Consider the following 21444-nt stretch of genomic DNA (forward strand, 5'->3'; position numbering starts at 1 on the left):
CATCCTACCACCCCCTCACTCACCCCCTGTATCTCTCCTATATACTCCACATCTTCCCATACCCCCAGCCCTGCTCCCCCCGCCCCCTTCAGTCCCTGTTAACCCTTTCCCGTGGCTCAGCCAGTCCCTGAGCTAGCCGCCGCCATCCTCTCCCCGAGTCCCCTCCCCCCGGGCCGCCATTGGCCCTGCTCCCCGCTCTCTCCCACACTGCACCGCGTGGCGCGTCATTGAACGGAGCCCATGATGGCGGCGCTGGGTGCGAGTGAAGTGATCGCCCAGCTGGAGAGCGCTGCCAAAGTTTTAATGGTAAGCCGCGACCGGGCCGGGAGCGAGGGGCAAGGGGGAGAGGGCTTTCACACCTCGGACAAGCCCGGTCTGCCCCGGGGGCTTTAACTACCAGGCTAACACTCTATCCCGGGACAGGGGGCAACCAGCCATACTATCCCGGGACATGGGGCAACCAGCCATACTACCCCGGGACAGGGGGGAACCAGCCATACTATCCCGGGACAGGGGGCAACCAGCCATACTACCCCGGGACAGGGGGCAAGCAGCCATACTAACCCGGGACAGGGGGCAAGCAGCCATACTACCCCGGGACAGGGGGCAAGCAGCCATACTACCCCGGGACAGGGGGCAAGCAGCCATACTACCCCGGGACAGGGGGCAAGCAGCCATACTACCCCGGGACAGGGGGGCAAGCAGCCATACTACCCCGGGACAGGGGGGCAACCAACCATACTACCCCGGGACAGGGGGGCAACCAGCCATACTACCCCGGGACAGGGGGGCAACCAGCCATACTACCCCGGGACAGGGGGCAACCAGCCATACTACCCCGGGACAGGGGGCAACCAGCCATACTACCCCTGTACAGGGGGCAACCAGCCATACTACCCCTGTACAGGGGGCAACCAGCCATACTACCCGGGGACAGGGGGCAACCAGCCATACTACCCGGGGACAGGGGGCAATGAGCCATACTACCCGGGGACAGGGGGCAATGAGCCATACTACCCGGGGACAGGGGGCAATGAGCCATACTACCGGGGACAGGGGGCAATGAGCCATACTACCCGGGGACAGGGGGCAATGAGCCATACTACCCGGGGACAGGGGGCAATGAGCCATACTACCCGGGGACAGGGGGCAATGAGCCATACTACCCGGGGACAGGGGGCAATGAGCCATACTACCCGGGGACAGGGGGCAATGAGCCATACTACCCGGGGACAGGGGGCAATGAGCCATACTACCCGGGGAGAGGGGGCAATGAGCCATACTACCCGGGGAGAGGGGGCAATGAGCCATACTACCCGGGGAGAGGGGGCAATGAGCCATACTACCCGGGGAGAGGGGGCAATGAGCCATACTACCCGGGGAGAGGGGGCAATGAGCCATACTACCCGGGGGCAGGGGGCAATGAGCCGGCGCACCCCCGGGACAGGGGGCAATGAGCCGGCGCACCCCCGGGACAGGGGGCAATGAGCCGGCGCACCCCCGGGACAGGGGGCAATGAGCCTGCGCACCCCCGGGACAGGGGGCAATGAGCCGGCGCACCCCCGGGACAGGGGGCAATGAGCCGGCGCACCCCCGGGACAGGGGGCAATGAGCCGGCGCACCCCCGGGACAGGGGGCAATGAGCCGGCGCACCCCCGGGACAGGGGGCAATGAGCCGGCGCACCCCCGGGACAGGGGGCAATGAGCCGGCGCACCCCCGGGACAGGGGGCAATGAGCCGGCGCACCCCCGGGACAGGGGGCAATGAGCCGGCGCACCCCCGGGACAGGGGGCAATGAGCCGGCGCACCCCCGGGACAGGGGGCAATGAGCCGGCGCACCCCCGGGACAGGGGGCAATGAGCCGGCGCACCCCCGGGACAGGGGGCAATGAGCCGGCGCACCCCCGGGACAGGGGGCAATGAGCCGGCGCACCCCCGGGACAGGGGGCAATGAGCCACACTACCCCGGGACAGGGGGCAATGAGCCACACTACCCCGGGACAGGGGGCAATGAGCCACACTACCCCGGGACAGGGGGCAATGAGCCACACTACCCCGGGACAGGGGGCAATGAGCCACACTACCCCGGGACAGGGGGCAATGAGCCATACTACCCCGGGACAGGGAATTACTTGCCATAGCACACCTGGACAAGGGTCAATGAGTTATACTACCCCGGGACAGGGGGTTACTAGCCAAACCACCCTGGCACAGGAAGCAATGAGCCATAGGAGCCCGGGACTGGGGGGAATGAGCCGTACTAGCCCTGGCCAGGGGGCATCGCCTGTGCCACCCCACTGTTTCCCATTACCTGTACTACCCCAAGGCAGGGGGTAGTTACCCATGCCAGACAAGGGCAGGGTGAAATCAATCCATGCTACCTTAACGTATGGGGCAATCATTACCTGTACTACCCAGAGACCGTGTTAATAGTGGGGTTTCTATCTATATAATTGTGGTTTATGCATTGAATAGCGGTGTCCAAAAGACAGAACCTCAACATGCTTACAGTTACAAGTTCCATGGTGCTCTAGTTAAGACTGTTAAAGCCTCATGGGTGTAGGTCTACACCAGCCAAGAGTGGGGACAGTATATATGCATGTTCTCTCATACAAATGTCCTCTGTTTAAGCAACATCATAAATATAGGAGATTAATCTTTTTTTCTCCATCCTTTTCTTCCTGCATGTCTTACGAAGTACAGTATTTAATACTGTATATTTCATCAGTACCCGTAGTCCAATGCTTTAGAGTTTGCCAGTACTTTTAATCTCCAATATAGTGTAGCATTTCCTGGGTCAATGTGATCCACATATCTCCATGGTTGATCAGTATAACTCTAGTGGGGATTCACATTGAAATATATGGTAGGCTAGCACAAGCAAAGTGTAAGCAGGTTTTGCTGGTTATTTATTGGCTTCAAATAAGTGCTGGAGGTTTACATTTTCATGTATGGGTGGTTTGTCCTCAATGGCATGTTGTCCTGACATCATTTATTGGTATTTGATCTAGGATTGAATTATTTCAGAAAAAAATATTCTGTTATGTAATGAATTTTTGTTTGCATAGTGTATCGTGTTTATGGCTTTCTGGGTTATATCAGAATGCCAGCATTCACTTATGTACTACTCCCGCAACCAAACTTCAAATACTACAGTGTTCGTCTCCAAAATGACCATTTTATTTTGTAAAATACAATACAAAAAAAAAAACGATACCGAATTGAGAAAATTCTAAAAACAAATATACTTCTTTATCTGGAGCCATTGAGCTAGTCTCAATGTTTACCAACAAACATGCAATTGTTAATTACCTTTAAACACAATTATTACCTCCCCCCATTCTTTTGATGTTCATAGATTTAATAAATAAGGTTTGTTGCCTATTTTGTTATGGAGATTTGCTGATTTTACTTATATCCCTGTTTGTGTGATGTTTTAATTGTAAGGTTATGATAAAGTATTTATTGTAATGTAATAACCTTTTATCTGAAAATAAGGCAAGCTGATCTTAAAGGAAGGCTGCTATAATGCCTCTTTTGGAACTATTGATGGTCTACTTACCTTGATAAATATTGCTCAATGCACTTTTAGATAAGCGGTTTTGACCAACCTAGACTTGTACTTAATTCTAGACTCCGATCCCCATAAGTCTAGCTGTATGAAATGGTTCCCTTATGTTGGATTTATTTACAAAGATCGATTCACGTTTGAAATGCAGAGTAATCACCATGGAAACAAGTGGAATGTTCCTGTTGATTACTCTGCTGTTAAAACATAATGTATTGCTATTTGATCTTGGATTGAATTATTTAACATTTTCTCAGAGAAAAGGGAAGTGTTTCATTACTCCCTAGTAACACCTCTAGTGGCCGTCACTCAGACGGCCACTAGAGGGGCTTCCTGGGTGCAATACTGACATTCAGCTTCAGCACTGACATTTATATGCTGAACGCTCCCCATAGAGATGCATTGATCTCAGCCACGGAGACGGTATGAGGCTGGGCCAGCAGTGGCAAGACTGGTACAGCTATAGTTAAAAAGGTGAGTAAAATCACCTTTTATAAACGGGGGCAAGGTGGGCCGGGCACTTAAAAAGCCTATTTATCACTAGGAATACATGTTCCTTTGAATCGTTTTTAATGCTAAATAAGAGTCCCCAGCAGCCACCCCCATTTGCTGCTTGGGGTAATGAAGCATTTGCTGGTATTGTTTAATCAGTAAATTTACGGAGAGTTTGAAAATTACTTTGCAATTGCAAGATGCCCAGATTTATTCTCAAAGACTCGCAGATTTTCAAGAAATATTGTCAGTTAAACTTAGCATAATATGTTTAGATAGAAACAGTAATTTATTTGCATTACTTTTTAAAGCTAATTTATGGAAAGACATGTTCACGTGATGGTTATTTCTTGAAAATTCTAATTATGAAACTGGAAAGGTAATATGTGAAAATGCATTCATATCTAAAAGGCAAAGTGTCTTGCACTGTGCTCATTTCATAAAATGTTCTCAGAAACATGCGAATCCTTGAAGTTTGTGGACTATTATTTACAAAAAAGGATAGGCCATGTCCAGTCAGATCCTGGTAGGTATACAGTTAGCTGTGCTAGTGAAAATGGCGGCAAATGTATAGATTCATTGTTTGAAGTTTGATCCTGCCTCTACCAAAATGGCTGCCACACTGTAGATACGCAGATATGTCCATATTAGCTTTTCTTTAAATGCCACAATTGTCATTTAGCAATGCTAAACATTTGGGTTGGGAATGATGTGCGTTTACCCACTGCTACAGCCACATTTGTTTTCTGCATGTTTCAATGGTATAGTGATGCAGACAAAAAAAAGCGAATATGATGAATAATATTAAGGAACACAATGATCAACAGTTACCCACAATTGTTAATGCATTGTATAAAAAAAAATAACTTCCATGATCCTGAAGTTGACTGCAGTTTCAGGCAGATCCATCCCTTGTCAGGAGGCTACACTAAGCCTGAATCTCTCATTCTGATCTGTGGAGTGTGGAATGTTCTCATACTTGTCTTGATGGAGTTTATCATTCAAGTATTTTCTCACAGCCACAGTTCCACTCATCACATAGATAAATAGAACTGCTGTATAAACTGATGATAATCATAATGCTCAAATAGTTCATAGCATAAGTCTGTGCAGTGGTCCCTAACTTGGCTCTGTAGCCAAAAACGTGCTTAACTCCAGGTGTAGGGGTAGTTAATAAAATAATCGTGTTCCTGAATGGTACTGTAAAGTCAAAGACTAAAAGTTTACATCTGATATTTTTTTGTAGTGTATTGTCAAGGAGGCAGATCAGGGGCAGAGCCAGCACAAGTCAAACACAGCTCTGACCAATCAGCATCTCCTCATAGACATGAATTGAATCAATGAATCTCTATGAGGAACGTTCACTTTCTCCATGCAGAGGGTGGAGACACTGAATGTCAGTGCTGCACAATGTGCACATCTGGCCCAAGATGCACCTCTAGCAGCCATCTGAGGAGTGGCCAGTGAAGTTATCACTAGGCTGTAATGCAAACTGCATTTTCTCTGAAAAGACTGTTTACAGCAAAAAGTTCAAAGGTAATGATTCTGCTCACCAAAACAAATACAATAAGCTGTAGTTTTTCTGGTGACTATAGTGTCCCTTTAAGGGTAACCTTAAAGGATCACTATAGGATCAGGAACACAAACATGTATTCCTGACCCTATAGTGTTTAACCCGCCATTTAGGTGGCTTGCCCCCCCTACAAAAGTTGAAAACGCACCTTATTTCCAGCTCCGTGCAGGTCTGCCGTCGCGGGCTCCACCCCATTTGTGACATCATCAAAATGGCAGAATTTTAGCCAATGAGAGAGCATTGGATTGGCTTAAATCGGCACGGCGGCGGGCCAAATGCCATTTTGGCCAATCAGGACCTCCTAATAGAGATGCATTGAATCAATGCATCTCTATGAGGAAAATTCAGCGTCTCCATGCAGAGCATGGGGATCCTGAGCAGCAGTGCTGCTTACTGTGCAGCCCTGAGCCAGGAAGCTCCTCCAGTGGCCACTTGGAGGTGTCCCTAGGGGCAATGTAAACCCTACCTTTTGCCTGAAAAGGCAGTGTTTACATGAAAATTCCCGAAGGGAGCTATTATACTCACCAGAACAACTACATTAAGCTGTAGTTGTTCTGGTGACTATAGTGTCCCTTTAAGTAAGACCCTGGTAAATTGCTCTTTTTGTGAAATTGCATTTTAGTTCAGTTTGCTGTAGTAGTACGATTATACCATCTTGGGTTATTTTTTTTGTTCCCCTTTCTAGCATTTAGCCTACTGGCTTTTTAATGTGTTGTTGTAGTCTCTCCTTTTCCTTAATTTTCTGACTATATAGCAATAAAGACTTTTTTGTTTAACTTTTTATTTTCAGTGAGAGACCTCTTTCTAATATCATGTGCCTGGTATATTGTTTTTGTAGTCATTTGTGGATTACCCCCACTAGCATTCTCTTCAGCGCGCCATTTAGTTCCTTCAAGGAACTTTTTAGAACAAAGTTCCACTGATTCTGTATGATAAGAGGAACTTCTCTTGGGGTATGTACTACTTATACCAAAAATCCTATACGGGGCAAAATTTAGTAAGATAAAATGGATCCTGTGATTAGAGGTCTCTTCCTGTTTAGGGCAGTTGCAGGGAGACCCACTCCACACACAATAAGTATTTCAGCTTGCTAAATGCTTTACATGTCTGGAGTCTTGCCATATTTGTCACAGTTTATAAAAGTGCTGATTTCAAAGAAATTTTAACTTTTGTAATTTGGGGCAGACACCCAAGAAGGTTTTCCACCGTATCCTTAGAGCTTAGGGAAGTCTCAGGCGTGCTAAACTAGCGCATGCTCACCGTCCCACCTTCTCAATGAGTTGTGCTACACAGCAGTGTGTTCATCTGCAAGGGTGGCTTGTATGCCTCTAAATCTCTTCGTTATTTATAAAATAATTTACCAGGAAAGATACATTGTGGTTTCTCTCGTTTTCAAGAATGTCCTGGTTTAAGGTGTAGTGATTGTAGTATTTAGACTGCCACTTTAATATGCATGCTGGGAGTTATCAAGGTTTTGGAAAAACCAAAACAGAACAAAACCCCATAGATTCTGTCAGTAAAACCCTACAGAAAAAGTAATCCTGAAGGCAGTTGTAAATACTATTAAATTTGCAATGGCTCATGGTGCTTTCTGCTAGTTGCACCATGGTTTCAGCTGGGGTAATTTGAAATGTGGGGGGTGACTGTGGTGTCATTGTACCTCAGCATCATTCATCTGCCTGCCTGTTCATTTTCAGTGGAATAGATTGAGGTTTGAATATAAAGTCATTTGCAATGTGCTGGAGAGTGTAAGGAGTTAAACTGTATCCTTGTTGGATGATACAAATGAAAGAAAATTATCTTTGTGGCTAATAGTGGTAAATGCTCCAATGCCCCAGCCTTATTGAAAGAGGTAGGCTGGGATAAACTCTATTATTATTTTTCTTGACGTTTTCAGGCCAGACTGCGCTGCAGTATGTAAGTGAACGTGAAGACCATATATCACCGTCACAAAGCATTGTTTACAAAGGCGTGTTAGAAAATCTTCCCCGTTATTTGAACCGTCACATGCTGACTGTTGGATCAATGCTGCACAAAGCAAATTGAAAGGAGCTGCACTACAGAATAGACCTGAATAGTGAGGAGATGGGGGTTTTAACTCTCAAAATAACCTAACTCACCCGCTTTAGCTTTCGAAGGGTTAATAGTGCAGATCAAATACATTTTACTGTTGCCTTGGGGAGGGAAAAAAATAGATTTTTTTATCTCTCTCTGTTTTTATCTCTTTTAACAGTTGGAGGTTCCTTTTTTATATTAGTTACCCCCCCTCCCTTATTTAATTAATAAATAAGCTCTCCCTGCCTCTCCAATTTGCCCCTGAGAGATCAATAGGGATGATCCCGGAGACAGCATAACTTTTTCATAGAGAAGCATTGGCAGCCTATGGCACATGGGCAGCAATCACTGTGATCAACCAATAGAATGGTTCTAATAAAACCACTTTATGGCAATCTCTTACCACCAATTTGATCACTTGTTGATAGCTGGAAGGGCAAACCTATTCCATTGATAAAACTGCATGCATCAAGATGTATGACATAAAGTTCCTGTCCTATAATAAACACTTGGATGTGTTTTTCTCAGGGCTTTTTTTTTGTTTTTTTTCCCCCTCTATACTTAAAATAAAAAATATAAAAGTCTATTTCCTTTTAAAACTTGACAAAATTATTAATAATCTTGAGGAAACTGTTATCCTTTTAATATTATTTAACCTAAGCGTTTGTAAATTATTTTATTATTTTTTTTTTTTTTTATTCTTTATTTTTGCGGGTATGCAGAGTATAAGTCAGCTATACCTCAAGTGTAATATTTTCACATTGTACAACACATATAAGATTAACAAGAAAAGTCTTATGGCATCTATTACACATTTGCTAGGCTACCCTTTTTTATTTATATTATCTAAGCTAGTACACCTCTTGCCTGGGTGTTAGCCAGAATGCCGTTTGGTATGAGGGTGCGTGGAGCCGGCTGGATGGGCCCTGCTCAAGGATGTCGGGGTTTAGTATTTAAAAGGGCTTATTTTATTCTTTTTAACACCTTAAGGATGGATGCAACTGTGCAAGTTCTGAACCCAAACAAAACCTAGAATTTGAGCTATATGTTTCTACAACCATAATTTACCTCTGTCATATTAAATGCAAACACACTTATTATATATCATTTTGTTCAGGAGAAATAGCTTTAATTTCACTTCACATATTTACAAATGGGACACAATGTAATATAAATAAAATGTAAAAAATATTATCTTTTTATGTTATTCTCCAAGTTCTGCGTGGTATTTTAACTGTGAATGACATTATACTATTCTATATCTTTTACTGCAATAAAACACACGTGAGTATACTGTAATTTTCACCAAGTAGAATAGTACCTCACATGTACAGGTTTTATGGGGTTTTGGAAAGTTATAGGGTTTGCCCATTTCAGCTTTTACACATGGAAATTTGCCAGACTGTTGCCTTTGAGAGCGAATGGCAGCCCAGGAATGGGAATTATCCCATCATGGCTTACGATTTGCAAAAGTAGACAACCCAGGATATTCAAAATGTTGTATGTTGAGTGTTTTTTTTGTGCCACTTTATTTTGTTCAAATTAGTTATTTGCATTTTTTCACTCAAAAAATGTAGTTTCACGGATATCGTCGTCATACATTTTACTGCTCTAAAACACTAATATTTGTATTCAGCAATGTCTCCTGAGTAAAACAGTACCCTCCATGTACCGGTTTTATGGTGTTTTGGAAAGTTACAGGGCCAAATATTGGGCTTGCCCGTTTCCTTTTAAACACACATATATTTTTTTTTTTTCCATATTCTAGATACTATTTTCTCACATGATAGCCAGAGGGAACCGGGACTGTGTCCACTCCTTCCCTTTGTCTATAGCTGATAAAACAAGAATTAAATACAAATGGTAGGGGGAGGCTGGCCCATCTAGTTCTCTAACCTATTGTCATCTAACAGTAGGAGAGCAGTGATATGATTCTCTTGCCCTCTGGACACTCTCCAATCCCCTCTACCAGGTGGAAGCCATGCTCTTGTATTAGATGGAGTAAGATCATTTTGGTTTATATTTAATAAAGGATTTTGGCTCCCATGTGGGACATTGTTGGTAATGCAACTGCTCAGTAAGTTCATGGTAGCTATGTTTTGGCTTCTGTTTTATTGCACAGATATTTAATTTTTGTGAATGAAACTACTGTCAAAAGCTGAACTTTATACCCCAAAACTCCTGCTATACAGGTATTCAGTGGGTATGCACAGCATTTCAAGTAAATAGATTAGGTATTCCGTGATGGTTCAAAATCCCTAGCAATTTACTGGAGAAGCTGCATATTTGCTGTAAACATTTACTGCATTTTGAATTAGTTTGGAATGTTTATCAAAATGTTCTGAAAAGTAGTGGATACGTTCCATTACTATTTTTATCATTTCAGTGATCTAAAAAAGCGAATATTCATACATCCATTGAAAGATTGGTACATAAATCTCCCCTAAATAAATTGTCATAAATGTGCCAAACTTTCACAGAAAAGTGTCAAACACTTTGATCAGTCTCTGCCATTATCTCGATAGGGCTCAAAATTTTCATTTACCCACTAGCCACTGAAGATTCGAAAACAGCAGTTTGTCACAGTGGGTTTACAGCAGTGTTAATTTTAGCGACAAATTTCACTTTAGTTTAGGTAAATCTTTTAACTAAAAGCTATTTTTATTTTACTCATCTGAATTGTTTTAGTTGACTAAATCTCCTGTAGATTTTAGTCCACACGATTAAAATCTAATGGGTTTAGTTAAAACCTCTGACTATATTTCCCCTTCGTTAATTTTGGTGGCAAATTTCAATTAAGTTTCAGCCATAGTCTTTTGATTAAAGAGATATTTTAGTAATCTGAATTATTTTAGTTTTAGTCGACTAAATCTCAGAAATGTTAGTCGACAAAAATTTGACTAAAATTGTTAGTCGACTAAATGAACACTGGTTCCCAGGTGATTTTTATAGCTTTAAACAGAGCGAGACACTGTTGGTTTAAAGATCTGTAGAGATGGCACAAATCGGTCAGACACCAGCCAACATTCAACTTGAGCACCATGCATGGATGATTCAGGTTCAGTTACGTACAACCGGTCTACCTCCCAAACAAGCTAGAAAAACTTTAGGATAGTTCACTATTAAATTCCTCTCTGCTCCTCCACCCTATACATTTAGATGTGCAAGGAAAGCCAAGGGAGTGTAACCAGGTTAATTTATAAAAGCAACAATTTCTTTCATAATCTGAACTTTTTGTCAAATGAGAGAGAAAAAAAAAAGCGGACACTCTCTTCACACATAGCTGCTTCAGGGGTCTGGAGTGTCTCTTTAATACAAATAGTCTTTAAAATGTTTAAATTTGTATATCTGGATATATTGGCTGAGATGTCCCTGTGAGATCTGCAGTAAAAGAGAGAAAAAGTCTATGGCCCAGTTATAGCCATTTGTGGGTGGCCACCCTAACTTAATTTTACATCTAATCTTTTGGCTAATAATTCCAAAAGGCAAACCACCATTTATACAGATCTCTCATGAAATGGTTATTTTCCCCCCCAAAACAGTGGGTAATCAATTTTTCAGTAACTTGTCCAAAGAGCTGGAGTTTGCAGTCCTATTATGCTACATAAAGCTAGAGATTTATTGTTAGTATGGAGCTATTTTTCAGTCTATAAATTGCATGTAGTCTTAACGGTTATTGTTCATTTTATTGCGTGTAGTTATAATTCAGTCTTGGCAAACGTACAATCCACATAAACATCAGCTCTCTTTAGTTTTTAGTAATGCTTTTAGCTTTATTCCCTGAAGCACTAATCAGAAGCGAGCAGTAAATCATTTAGATTTTTCTTATCTGGCTAAAATTCAAGTTCTGAATGCAACTTTCCCTTTGGTGGATCTGCTCGCTACATCACTACCATGGATGTTGCACACTGTGCTAAACAAACTTGAAATCAGGTGTAACCCACCTGAAAGCATCAAATTATAGTATAGTTTTATCCCTGATGATTTCTGCATTCTGAGTGGTTATTCCCCAAACTGTAATTTTCAGGAGCTTGGCAGGATTTTATCATTTTCACCAAAATATCCCGGTTGGAAAGTATCCAGGTATTGTAGCCTAGATTTATTAGAATCATCAGAGATTACTGTCTTGTCTAATGAATAACATGCAGATTTAAAATGGCAGTCTATGGTAAGTTTAGTAGTCTTTTTATGCATTGAAATTACACTACAGCTATGATTTTGTTTTTCCCAGCAAGAAATGCGTGGTCTCTGAACCCTCTTTGGTGCCCGTGGCATTATTTAGGAAGTAACAGAGCTGTCCCGTCCAGTTCTGGTCCCCTTCTTCACTTTCAGGGTTATTCACTATAGTGAGAATTGTCAGGTGTTCATGGGGAAAAACTCACTAGTGAGCAATGTTTTCACTTTGACTAAATTTTTAAATTAATTTTAACCACTTTTAATCTTTATCTTACCACTGAAGTGGTAAAGTTTACACGTATTGAATTGTTGGAGCTCAGCCCTTCATTTCACTTTATTGCAAACGTGCCTTATCACAGGTTTCCTATATGTGTGATTTGCCTTGTTTAAATATCTAAATTTAATTTGAGGGAAGTGCAACCACAAGTGGGATCAACAAGTGCTGCATTTATACAAACATTTCGGGCAAAGCTTTCTCAGTGCATCTTTTCCTTAACCATCCATGTAACACTCACCATTTTATAAAATAAAGTGAAATAACATTCCCAAACCCACCCCAACGGAAATGAGGAGGAGGGGATCCCCATTTGAGGCCTGCTGCCATCTTGCTGGTTCCGGTCATGTGGCCCGTGGACATGTGATGCTAGGAAACAAGGTACACAGGTTAATTATTAGGCTGGACCCACAGGAAGCATTGCAGTGACCTGGAATAGCCAAAGAAAAGCAAAACTCAAAAGAAAAATGTCAGCCCATGTCAATGCAGCAAAAGACACATTGAAATGATACAGGTAAATTATTGTATAGCAATCCTAAATGCAGACATATATTGCCATATACAGTAAAAAAATCACCAAATTAGAGAGAGAGAGAGGCAGACTAATGGGTGGGAGTCAGTCTCAGGTATTCTGTATTAGGCATAGGGGGGAAAAAAAGGGTAGGAAGGGATAAAATAGAAATGTAGTAACGCCAATAACCAGACGCAAAAATGAGTGCAGCTGTTAGATACAGCTCATAAATCAAATCTTATATACATAAATATGTATATGTGTATATATATGTGTGTGTATGTATATAAGTACAGTTAGCCGTGTGTGTGTATATATATATATATATACACAAAACCAGCACAACTGGTCCGGTCACATCCCTGGCCATAAGATATTTAATTTTGGAGCTTCTAGAGATTGGGGTATATAACCCAGTCCAATAAATGAGTGCATTCTGTAAACCACAGCCTCGTTCTGGACTACAATCTTCTCCCTCTTGCCCCTTCGAGTCTGAGGTGGAACACGTTCAAGGATTTGGTATCTCAGTTGTGAGACATTGTCTTTTATCTCTAAAGTGCAGTGCAACAGGAGTGTCGGATTTAATACTATGAATTGCAGTTTTGTGCTGTGAGATGCGGTCTTTGAGAGAGTTAATGGTTTTACCGACACTTTGGGGGTGGGTTTGGGAGTGTTATTTCACCTTTTCTTATAAAATGGCGAGTATTAAAATGATGGTTAAGGACAAGATGCATTGAGAAAGGGCATTGCCCGAAAAGTTTGTATAGATGCTTGTTCTTCAATTAAAGCTGTAGCACTTGTTGCACACACTTGTGGTTGCACTTCCCTCCTTTTTCTAAATTGTGTTTGCATATATCACTGTAGGAGCCACAGTAAGGTGGAATAGCAGCACCTGTACCTCGTTATTTTACTGCCTGTGGTAACTCAAGCCTCTATCTTTTTTTTTTTTTTTTTTGGTGTGAGTTTAGATGTTTTGCTTTTTGTTTTTCTGTTGAAGACTAGAATTTTTGTTTTGATGGACTTTCATTCCTAAAATAGTAAAATATGTATTTAAGCATTTCTCTAGGTAACCTTTTTTAAGATGGTTTACTAATCCTGTCTAAAGTGGCTCTTCTCATAACTAGTCGGAATCATCATATAATATTGCCTACTCCTGGTCAATAATTGTTGTTGGGCATATGTCAGTCTGTTAAAGGACCACTATAGTGCCAGGAAAACATACTCGTTTTCCTGGCACTATAGGGTCTCTAGGTCTCCCCCACCCTCAGGGCCACCCTCCCGCCAGGCTCTAGGGGGTGGAAGGGGTTAAAGCTTACCTGTTTTCCACAGCCAGGCTCCCTCGGCGCGGGGAACTCTCCTCCTCCTCCTTTTCGACGTAATCGGCTGAATGCGCATGTGCGGCAAGAGCCGCGCACATTCAGCCAGTCCATAGGAAAGCATTCTCAATGCTTTCCTATGGACGCTGGCGTCTTCTCACTGTGAAAATCACAGTGAGAAGCGCGGAAGCGCCTCTAGCTGCTGTCAATAATTTTCTGAAACTGCTATGTTTACAGCAAAAAGGGTTAAACCTAGATGGACCTGGCACCCAGACCACTTCATTGGACAGTGGAATGCTCAGAGCTGTTCAGCAAATCACTCTGGCTGCAGAGATCAAGTGCTCTCGACAGGCTTTTTATCTGTAAATATCAATGTGGATTTGAAAATTGTGATGCGGTGGTAAGATGGCCGCCTCCACTCTGAAACTCTTCCACTCTTATAATGGATGCTCAAACTAATCCTGCTGTAACTTTATGTGAAGCAAATGTTTATTTGCATTAAATTTCCGAGTGACCAACACTTTTTTTTTTAAACCCCTTAAGGACACGACATGTGTGACATGTCATGATTCCCTTTTATTCCACAAGTTTGGTCCTTAAAGGGTTAAAGCAGTCCTGTCACAGTCTGCGTACTTTGCATAATTTGCAAAGACCATGTATGTGATATCAACGCTAGTGGTCCCCTGGCCGGGAGGGAGGCAGGCAAAAGTGAGCCTTACTTACCTGAACCTGCGGGCGAATTGAGGCTGGCGTTCTCTTCATAACCGTACATATTTTAATTTCTTAAAGTCTTGGAATCCCATAGAAGAAATATCAAATATAGTACAAGGACGCTCAAAGTACCATAACAACTTTAGCCACCATCTGGTTTTTGACAAACCATTTTCAAGCAGTATGACCAAAAAAAAGGGAATCTTTGGCAGCTAAACCATGAACATATTAATTGGTTTTCACTTCTTTCTTATCTGGATAAAATATTTGTATGAGTTCGTGGAATTGGAGTGTGCAGAACTAAGACAGTCTGTGTCACAAGGGTGAGATTGTCTGCTGGGTAGAGATTGTAAGGACTGCAAACATAGCCTCCTTGCTCCATAACCTCTGCAGAAAGCTGCAGTTGTTATGTTGTTTAGGGAATCACTTAAAGTCCCTTTTTAATAGATGTTTCTAAATTCTTTGCTTTCTTTCAGGCTCCGCCGTCCATGGTAAACACTGAACAACGGCAGCACGCGGAGCACATCTTCCTGTCATTTAGAAAATCCAAATCACCATTTGCTGTCTGCAAACACATATTAGGTACGTATGAAATATTATGACATCTTAAAAAAACAAAACAAAAAACAACACCTTATTATATAAATATTATACACGGGGCTCAAAATTTCCACTTGCCATTAGTGAGTGAACATTCTGTCCTGTTGATTATGTTATGGACCCTTCAGGTTTGCGATTAACTGTTAAGACCGGACTAAATATTCCTTTTTTTTTTTTTTTTACAAAAAGAGTTTGATACAGCATTATATACATAATACCTAACAAATCCTTTATAGACTGATAACCCTTCTGAAATCAGCTAATGCGAAAAAAGAATACAGTTTGTATCTCTGAGTAATACACCTGGGTGAGGGCTGCAAGCAACACTTTTTGGTGCAACGTTGATTAATTTTATCATTTTACTGTGTGTGTGTGTATTATATGAAATATATAAAATCATCCTGCCATTAACCATTGAAAGGTGTTTTGTTTTTCCAAGCATAATATACTACTATATATAATTTATGATCTATATCTGTGTGTGGCACATGTTTATAAAATGGCCCAAAATGTAGTGGTTTAGGAAAACTGGAATCCTGATTGGAATTTGTCAGCAGTGATTAGTATATTCAGTTGTCTGGTTGCTCTCAGTGGCGTACATATAGGGGTCGCAGCTGCGACTGGGCCCGTCACTCCAGGGGCCGCACGGGAAGGAGCCAATTGGGTGGCCCATGCTGTTAGAGCCACCTGATGGGTATGGATTTCCAGGGGGCCAGGTCAGCGCTGCGGCGCTTTAACAGCGTGACCGGGCCTCCTGTGATGAGATCACTGTTGGGGGGAAGTGACTGGTCACTTCTCCCAGCTATCAGAGAGCTGCGCAGGAGGAAGGAGAGGGAGTCAGAGTGGGAACTCTGACTCCCATCAACCTGAGCTACCACTGGACCCCAGGGAAAGTCACCTTCCTGCACCTAAAAGGTAGGAAACAGGAGGGTGACTTAAACATTTTATATATATATGTGTGTGTGTGTGTGTGTGTCTGTCTGTCTGTCAGGGTGAATGAGAGGGGAGGGGCATACATGGGTCAGTTTCGCACCGGGCCCATGGATTGTATACGCCACTGGTTGCTCTAATATGGAGAATTTACATTTTATAGACATTTTTGACATGGCTTTACACACTATTATTTTTCTGACATGTTCCTTTTTTTTTTTTTTCTTTTCAGAAACTAGCAAAGTGGACTATGTTCTTTTTCAAGCTGCCACGGCAATAATGGAAGCGGTTGTAAGAGAATGGGTCCTTTTGGAAACAAGTAGCATTGAATCACTCCGAACATTCCTTCTAACATATGTTTTACAAAGACCGAAGTAAGTGCAGGTCCCCTAGTGATTCTGAAGGGATGGACAGTAACCTACAAAATCTAACTAGCGTTCTTTATGGCATTGTTGAACTTTTTAAGATAAATTCTGTTAAAATATGTTGTTTCTTGCACAGGCCAGTTGTAGTAGCTATTCCGGCTTAAAGGTATTTTTGCGAAGCAAGTCACCTACGCAGTGGTGTATTTTGGATCAGTGCTGCATGACGGAACTCGGGCACCCCCTAATTTAAATTTACCCCGCCCCTTAGTGTCAAGACCACACCTATTCCTGTTAACGACTAACGCACACTTTGACGGTCACACACTCTTGCATACACTGACGAACACACATTTACCGATTTGACACAATCTGACAGACACAGACAATCGCTCGCTCAGACGTGCTCGCTTAGTAACACTTGCCCGCAGGCGGGCCGGTGCGCGCCAAAGGGTAATGCCCCTAGCCGGAATGACATCATATTCCGGCTTTACTCTGCGGAGCAAAGGGGGGCTGGGCAGGAAGAGCTTAGCACGCTCTCTGCCTGCTTTGCGCACCCGACCGCCTGCCTGTACGCCAGCCTGGCAGGGACAGAACTGTCAGTCTGTCCCAGGGGGGCCCAAGGGTGGCCAGCCGGCCAGCTCTTGGGCCCCCTTAAAACGAGGCTAACAAGGCATTTGCCTGAGCATTTGGGGCTGGGTTTTTTGCCGCCCCCTGGAAAGTGCCACCCAAGGCAAATGTCTTGTTAACCCCCTGGTTAATACAGCGCTGCACCTATCCTCCTCGCTGCTCCAATGTGGTTATTTGCTGTCATGAAAGCAAATCTATCTGCCAGGGTGCCACTCAGTATAGTGGATGCTGCATTGGAGTTCAGAGAGGGGGTATTTTAGTATCTGAGAGGGGGGAAGAATGAAGCAAGCTTGCAGTGCCAGGTTATTAAATCATATCCACACTTTTATTTTTTATAATCTAGTGGCAATTTTGAAAAGCTACATTAGCAACCATGCAAATGTGTACCGGAGAGGGTTATTATAATTCTGCTCCTGTGCGAATAGTGCAGACCCTCTCTAAAATATTGCAAGATTAGGGTCACTGTATGTACTGTGACATTTTTAATCCCCCACTGTTAGAGTAAATTAAAACTCAAAATGATTGGCATATACATATACATATACACACACACACAGCCACACACACACACACAGCCACACACACACACACAGCCACACACACAGCCACACACACACACACAGCCACACACACACACACAGCCACACACACACACACAGCCACACACACACACACAGCCACACACACACACAGCCACACACACACACAGCCACACACACACACACAGCCACACACACACACACAGCCACACACACACACACAGCCACACACACACAGCCACACACACACACACAGCCACACACACACACACAGCCACACACACACACACAGCCACACACACACACACAGCCACACACACACACACAGCCACACACACACACACAGCCACACACACACACACAGCCACACACACACACACAGCCACACACACACACACAGCCACACACACACACACACACAGCCACACACACACACACACACAGCCACACACACACACACAGCCACACACACACACACAGCCACACACACACACACAGCCACACACACACACACAGACACACACACACACACACACAGCCACACACACACACACACACAGCCACACACACAGACACACACAGCCAGACACACACACACAGCCAGACACACACACACAGCCAGACACACACACACAGCCAGACACACACACACAGCCAGACACACACACACAGCCAGACACACACACACACACACAGCCAGACACACACACACACACACAGCCAGACACACACACACACACACAGCCAGACACACACACACACAGCCAGACACACACACACACAGCCAGACACACACACACACAGCCAGACACACACACACACAGCCAGACACACACACACACAGCCAGACACACACACACACACAGCCAGACACACACACACACAGCCAGACACACACACACACAGCCAGACACACACACACACAGCCAGACACACACACACACAGCCAGACACACACACACACAGCCAGACACACACACACACAGCCAGACACACACACACACAGCCAGACACACACACACACAGCCAGACACACACACACACAGCCAGACACACACACACACAGCCAGACACACACACACACAGCCAGACACACACACACACAGCCAGACACACACACACACAGCCAGACACACACACACACAGCCAGACACACACACACACAGCCAGACACACACACACACAGCCAGACACACACACACACAGCCAGACACACACACACACAGCCAGACACACACACACACAGCCAGACACACACACACACAGCCAGACACACACACACACAGCCAGACACACACACACACAGCCAGACACACACACACACACACAGCCAGACACACACACACACAGCCAGACACACACACACACAGCCAGACACACACACACACAGCCAGACACACACACACACAGCCAGACACACACACACACAGCCAGACACACACACACACAGCCAGACACACACACACACACACACACAGCCAGACACACACACACACACACACACACAGCCAGACACACACACACACACACACACAGCCAGACACACACACACACAGCCAGACACACAGCCAGACACACACACACACAGCCAGACACACACACACACAGCCAGACACGCGCACACACACAGCCAGACACGCGCACACACACAGCCAGACACGCGCACACACACAGCCAGACACGCGCACACACACAGCCAGACACGCGCACACACACAGCCAGACACGCGCACACACACAGCCAGACACGCGCACACACACAGCCAGACACGCGCACACACACAGCCAGACACGCGCACACACACAGCCAGACACGCGCACACACACAGCCAGACACGCGCACACACACACACACACACACAGCCAGACACACACACACACACACACAGCCAGACACACACACACACACACACACACACAGCCAGACACACACACACACACACACACACACAGCCAGACACACACACACACACACACAGCCAGACACACACACACACACACACACAGCCAGCCAGACACACACACACACACACACACACACAGCCAGACACACACACACACACACACACACACACACACAGCCACACACACACACCCAGACACAGCCACACACACACACACCCAGACACAGCCACACACACACACACACCCAGACACAGCCACACACACACACACCCAGACACAGCCACACACACACACACCCAGACACAGCCACACACACACACACCCAGACACAGCCACACACACACACACCCAGACACAGCCAGACACACCCAGACACAGCCACACACACACACACACAGCCACACACACACACACACAGCCACACACACACACACACAGCCACACACACACACACACAGCCACACACACACACACACAGCCACACACACACACACACATTTCCCCCCAACACTTTTTTGCTAGCAAATTATTTTCATTTTAAATCCACCCAGCCTCCCTACATTTGGGAGAGCTGGGTGGATTTCTTACCTGGTGTCTAGTGGGGCTGCTGGGCAAGTGTACATTCAGGCAGGCAGGGGGCGGACAGGCAGTGAGGGAGCATTGATTTTGAGCTCTCCCTGCTCAGCTCCCTCGCGCACCGCAGAGTGATGCCGGAATATGATGTCACATTCCGGCTCCCGGCATCACTGCAGGAAGCTGAGCAGGGAGAGCTTACACTCTCTCGCTGTGGCCCTCGGGCCGCAAACATATTAGTTGTGGGCTGCGAGTTTGACATCCATGGTTTAAAGGATCAGCCTAATGTTAAAAGTACATTTGTTTATTTTAATGTTGACATTTCTTCTTGCACAAAAAAATAACAAGAACTAACGTTTAAAAAAAAAAAAAAAAAAAAAAAAGACTGCCTGTATGCTGCAGCTGATCCTTTTTTGACGACTTTTGTACAATCCGGTACTATACACAGAGAAGCATTGAGGATACATGACTCATGCATTGCACTTGCTTTGCCTTGCCAATCCAGTGCTTCTCTATTATAAGAATTCGACACATTTAATGTCATGCTGTACATGCAGACCTTTGAAAATAGCATTTTTTTTAAAAGGCTGCCTGTCGTGGTACCTGCAACCTACATGCTATTTTGTAAGAGCATCCATTTTCATCTATACATGGTGCTAGCAGATTTGCTTGCAAATGTATAGATTGGGAGGGAGGACTAATACAAAATATATCTGTCCATCAATTCTTTGGCATAGACTGATGTCACTGGCATTCTGACAACAAATGTAGCGTTTTGGCATCACATAGGCGTGCCCTGCATGGGGTACTGTCCCCAAACAAGGCAAAGTGAAGAAGAGGGTGGAGCGGAGGTTAGTGTTACATGAAAGCAATTCCTACAAAGCTTGGGGATATGGTGACACTGAATAGGAAGCAAGGTCATTGAGTATCTCTAAACTTTACGTTGACTGCATCGTGTGTCTCTGTGATGTGTATTCACTGCATTTGGGGCTATGGGGTTTGTGTGAACTGGATTCTATTTAAAGGGATTCTTGTTTCTACCCCCTCCCTCCTTGCCTCAATGCTTTCCTATGGGGATTTCCAATCTCATTGGATGTCCTCGTGCAGAGCTTGGGGACGTACAGTATCATTTAGGGGACCTAAAGTCTGGTAGCATCCAGGAAGTGCTTCTTGTGGCTGTCATAGTCCTGCAAAGTAATAATTGCAGGTTATTTTAGGCAGAATGTGAATT

The 21444-nt window shown here is 44.4% G+C and overlaps 1 protein-coding gene across 1 annotated transcript in view; it reads left to right on the top strand.

Annotated features, from left to right (window-relative positions):
* The first annotated feature begins 219 nt into the window (after positions 1–219).
* The window catches only part of XPO4 (exportin 4), a 94049-nt gene continuing 72824 nt past the window's right edge, over positions 220–21444 (top strand). The window contains exons 1-3 of the mRNA XM_063429863.1: positions 220–306; positions 15152–15257; positions 16438–16579. Of these exons, the coding sequence (XP_063285933.1) occupies positions 241–306; positions 15152–15257; positions 16438–16579 (314 nt within the window). The 5' untranslated portion in view covers positions 220–240. The remainder of the gene's footprint in view (positions 307–15151; positions 15258–16437; positions 16580–21444) is intronic.

Source organism: Pelobates fuscus, chromosome 1, assembly GCF_036172605.1.
Source record: "Pelobates fuscus isolate aPelFus1 chromosome 1, aPelFus1.pri, whole genome shotgun sequence".
In the NCBI taxonomy this organism is placed as follows: domain Eukaryota; kingdom Metazoa; phylum Chordata; class Amphibia; order Anura; family Pelobatidae; genus Pelobates; species Pelobates fuscus.